Source organism: Varanus komodoensis, unplaced genomic scaffold, assembly GCF_004798865.1.
Source record: "Varanus komodoensis strain SLA01 unplaced genomic scaffold, ASM479886v1 scaffold20_1, whole genome shotgun sequence".
Taxonomy (NCBI): Eukaryota; Metazoa; Chordata; class Lepidosauria; order Squamata; family Varanidae; genus Varanus; species Varanus komodoensis.
In genome coordinates this window covers 18781430-18785806 of record NW_025335587.1, presented here as the reverse complement: position 1 = coordinate 18785806, position 4377 = coordinate 18781430, and the positions used below count along the sequence as shown (strand labels likewise).

General features: G+C 45.7%; 1 protein-coding gene across 2 annotated transcripts in view; it reads left to right on the top strand.

The window, feature by feature from the left end:
- The first annotated feature begins 1416 nt into the window (after positions 1-1416).
- BRIP1 (BRCA1 interacting helicase 1) overlaps positions 1417-4377 on the top strand; it is a 91284-nt gene continuing 88323 nt past the window's right edge. For both annotated transcript variants that reach the window (XM_044430162.1, XM_044430163.1), the window contains exons 1-3: positions 1417-1501; positions 2883-3003; positions 3703-3814. In XM_044430162.1, coding sequence (XP_044286097.1) covers positions 2911-3003; positions 3703-3814 — 205 coding nt within the window. In that variant the 5' untranslated portion in view covers positions 1417-1501; positions 2883-2910. The remainder of the gene's footprint in view (positions 1502-2882; positions 3004-3702; positions 3815-4377) is intronic.

Genomic DNA, 4377 nt, shown 5'->3' with positions numbered 1-4377 from the left:
TGGTTCAGCCTTCTTTTTGTGTGGCGTATATACTACATCCTCCTACTGATTTCAGGGTTGAGGTGCGGATCTGTATGTAGTCAAAACAGCATCACAAGTGGGAAGCATAAGCGGGCTTTGGAAGCACCAATGTTTGTGGAAGTGCAAAATCCTTTAGGAAAGAAACCTCGAGGAGCTGATACCTATGCTATGTGATGTTATGGAGTACTCATGGGATATCCTAACACAAAGCAAAGGGCCATAGTGAGAGGGTTAACTTAGGAAGGGGGAGCCTCACGTAGATTGGTGTGCAGAAAAGGGGTTCTGCAGAATGTATAGCTGAAATTTTGAGTTTGCCGTGTCGTGTGATTGATGCATCAGACATTGTCTAGCAAGATCCTGTTCCTCCACTTGCCAGGGTGGAAATAACTTGCTTGTTTTCAGTCTCGATAGTATTATACTGAAGTAGCCAAACGAAATCGCTTCGCAGGCATAGCTGTTGGATGCAGCAAAACAAAGAGACTTGTGGTGCCTTAAAGATAATAGTGTTTCTCAGTAAGTATGTCAAAGCTTAAATAGATGCAAGGTACATATTCATTTTCCATTACCTGTTACCAGGAGCAGGATCTGACTGCATCATAAAATCCCACCATTGGTAATTAATCCCTGTAGTGGGATAGTTGGGGAAATACCTTTTGTTCAATTAAATAAAAATATATAAGGGAAAAAGTAGGGATCCAGGATGGTGTAGTGGTTAAGAGTGTTGGACTGGGATTTGGTGAGAATAATTTATTGCAATGGGGAATCTGTGTTTGAGTCCACGCTGGTCCATGAAGCCCCGTGTGTCTGTTCCAGACACCGAGTCTCAGCCTGGTCTACCTCACAGGGTTATTGTGAGAATAAAATGGAGAGGAAGAGCTGTCTTGGGTTCTTCACAAGAGGAAAAAGAGGTGGGATATAAACAAATCAACAGCTTTCCCTCTGACATCCATTGAAAGCGACCTGGCCCAATTGCCACCTACAACAACAAGCCGCTCGCAGGGGGATGCTGGGAATTGTAGCCCTCCCCTACATTTGGAGGGCGCCAGGTTGGGGAAAGCGCGTTGAGGCCGCCCGAAGCGGCGGTTTCCTAGGCAACGGCAAGAACCCGGAAGCGGCGCTCAGCAGTGGCTGGAAGAAAGAACCTATAACGGCGGCGGCGCTGAGGACGAAATGTGGGCGGGCCTTGAGCCTTCCGCGGCTGCTGAATGGCTTTCCGGCGCTTCCGGCTCGCTGTTGATTGGCTGCCGCGCCGGACGGGGCCGGGCGCAGAAGGGGCGTGGGGAGTGTGGCGGGAAGGAGACGCCGGAGAGGTAAGCGCGGCGTGGGGCGCTTCGCGGGCCGGGCCCCTTCGCGGCGGGTCGGGGGCGCGGAACCCCCCGGCCTTCCCGGCCGGCCCCCAGCCGGAGCGGCGGCACTCTCGGCGCAGGCTTCGTGGCCGCCCCTTCTCTTGCAGAGAAAAAGCTCGTTCGCCCAGGCGCTGGTAAAATGCCCCCCCCCCCCGAACGTGATTTATTCAGATTTATCAGCTTTATATCCCTCCGCCTAAAAAAAATTCGAAGCGTCCTACAGAACTCTTCGTGGCCTCAGTCCCAGCCCTGCAACAACAACCCTGCGAGGGAGGCTGGGGGCGAGGCTGGGCCGAAGACGCCCACTTGGCTGCATGGCTGAGCGGGGCTCGAACCCAGGCCTGCCTTCCTCGGTTGTTGAGGATAAGGTTGAGTTGGGGGGTAAATGTCGAAGCTCCACTGAAAAGTTACCTTAACCGTAAAGTTTAAGTTCTTTTCTATAAACAATTCGTAGTAAAGTAATATTTAAAATATATATAAATCTGTTCCAACTTGTTAAAATTATGTGTTTGACTCCAGTATGGAATTCCTACATACAATAGTCTGATACATACAACATTTTGGGAGGTTATTCTAGAACATTCTTTGCTATCTGTTTGTTCAAGGTGCTGTGCTATTTCTTTACTTAAATGGACAATAAGATACTTTCCATTTCTAATTCAGAGTTTAAGTGCAACTCAGACTGTTCAGATTTTTTAACAAATTATTAGTAGCTATATTTTTTTTTATAAATTACTTTAAAGGATTTAATCTTTGTCAATCACTGAGAGAACATTAGCTGTTGGGCTTTATAGAAATGGAGTGAATTCATGGGTTGGAACCTATAAAAAGCTGGTACTAATTTAGTAAAATTGTGGCAACAAAATAAAAATATATATGAAAAACATAATTTCTGTATATATGTATGTTTTGTAATAAGTGGCTTTATGCTCACATTTTTTTGTGTTTCTTTACTATGTTAAATGCACATGTTAACATGGCTTACCTAATAATAATACCACAATCAAGCCGAACTCCCAATTCTAGAAATAGAAACAAGAAACTTTAAAAAACAGAATTTAGAAACTGCGTTTAAAAAATAATAACATGCTACAAAATACTAGATAATAATAGAGTAAAAATAAAGATGCAAAATAATAATATTTAGATCTTTCAATCTGAAGCCCTACAATTCATACTATGGGAAGCTGAATGCCTTTATTTTCTTTTTAACATGCTGAGGATTGGACCCTAGGTTTAGAATTGCTTTGTAAATTCCATTTATCTGTTTGCACACTGCATTTATCCTAAAAGAGGGTAAAAACCAGAAATAAACTAGCTAAATAAAATTGCAATCCTTACCATAACCCTGCAAGGTAGACCAATATTATTATTATTATAACATTTCTATTACTAACATATTAGCCCTGTATTAAGTTAGTTTTGTGTGCTTTTTCTCATGGTGCTGTAGTAGCTGTTGCATAACTAATATGCTTCATTTAAAATGGCTTTCCTTCCTGTTGCCCGCTCTTGCAGGTGTAAAATTTCAACAGTAAAAGGAACAATGGCTTCATCGACATCGGAATACACCATTGGGGGTGTGAGAATCCCATTCCCTTGCAAAGCTTACCCTTCACAGCTGGCCATGATGAACGCTGTAAGTTGTGTCAAGAAGCCAGATGTAGCATTATTTGTTTATGAAACTGGTACAGTGAAGTACTGCAGTTAAAACCAAAGAAGCCAGGCGTTTCCATCTTCCTGGGTACTTCGTCTCTGCTTTTCTTTTTGTTTTGTGGTGGGTTGGAGCTTTCGCTGCTTATCAAATGCAACATTAGAAACCCTTAGGTAACAGAGAATGGAATTTAAAACAATTTCTTATCTCTGTTACAAGCATTACTCCGGTTTGGACATAGTGTGGCGGAACCTTTGTTAAGAGCTGTGGGAATAGGCCTCCTCCTGTCTGGAGCTCAAGCACTCTCTCTCGCTTTGGTGAAGCTGCAGAGATGCTTCCTTTAGTGTTGTTGTTATGTTAGAAGTAGTAACAGCAGCTGGAATCTGCACCTTACAGGATGCATTTGGCTGGCCTTGCCTTCCACCTGGCCTGCAAAGGCCTCTTCTCCTGACTTACCACGGAGCCACTGCACCAAGGTGTGGCAGTGTTCTCCAGGGCTTGGCTTGCTCCCCAGTGGGCAGGTGAGAGAAGCCACGTGCCTGCGTCTGAGTGAGATGAGCACCCCCAGCCCCCAGCATTCTTGTCTGGGACCTTCCAACTGAGAAAAGCCCCTTCCACTCTGGTTAGAGTGGAAAACCGGGCACGTGGTCTCCTGGGCTAACTGGATGTATTTGTTTTTCACAGATTGTGAGGGGGCTGAACTCCAAGCAGCACTGCCTGTTGGAAAGTCCTACCGGAAGCGGGAAAAGCTTGGCACTGCTCTGCTCCGTACTGGCGTGGCAGCAGGCATTCTGTGGTGAGCCATTTTGCAGTGTCCCACTTCCAGTCATGGGGATCATTCTTAAAACTTGCCGTGGTTTCTGCCTCTTGGACCCATGAGCGGAGCCGGCTGGAGCCCCAGGGGTCAGACTAGATGGCCCGGGAGGCTCCTTCTAACTCACTCAGTTTCTATGTTTTGATGTTTTAAGTGTCGCAAAGAGTGGGTGCTTCCACTGAGAAGGGCGATTTTTGTGCCATTACCTGTTGATGTAATGAATGCTGGAACGACCAGTAAGTCATCCCAGAAGTTCCCAGGAACAAGTTGCGTGGGCTATATCTGTCTATATTCAGATAGTCTGCTTGCTCGCATGCTCGCGCTCTCTCTCTCTCTCTCTCTCTCTCTCTCTCACTCACTCACTCACTCACAGATGGTTTTGTATCTGATTGGTTGTTTTGCTGAAGGGTGTAAGGTGTGCCTGTTTTATGACGGTGATACCGAGAAATCAGAGCGGCATCAGTAGAATGCAGAGGAAGGGGGCGCTCTTGCACTATTTAATAGCTGGGCAGGAGAATGGGTGGGGGGGGCAGCTTTCTCTGTCT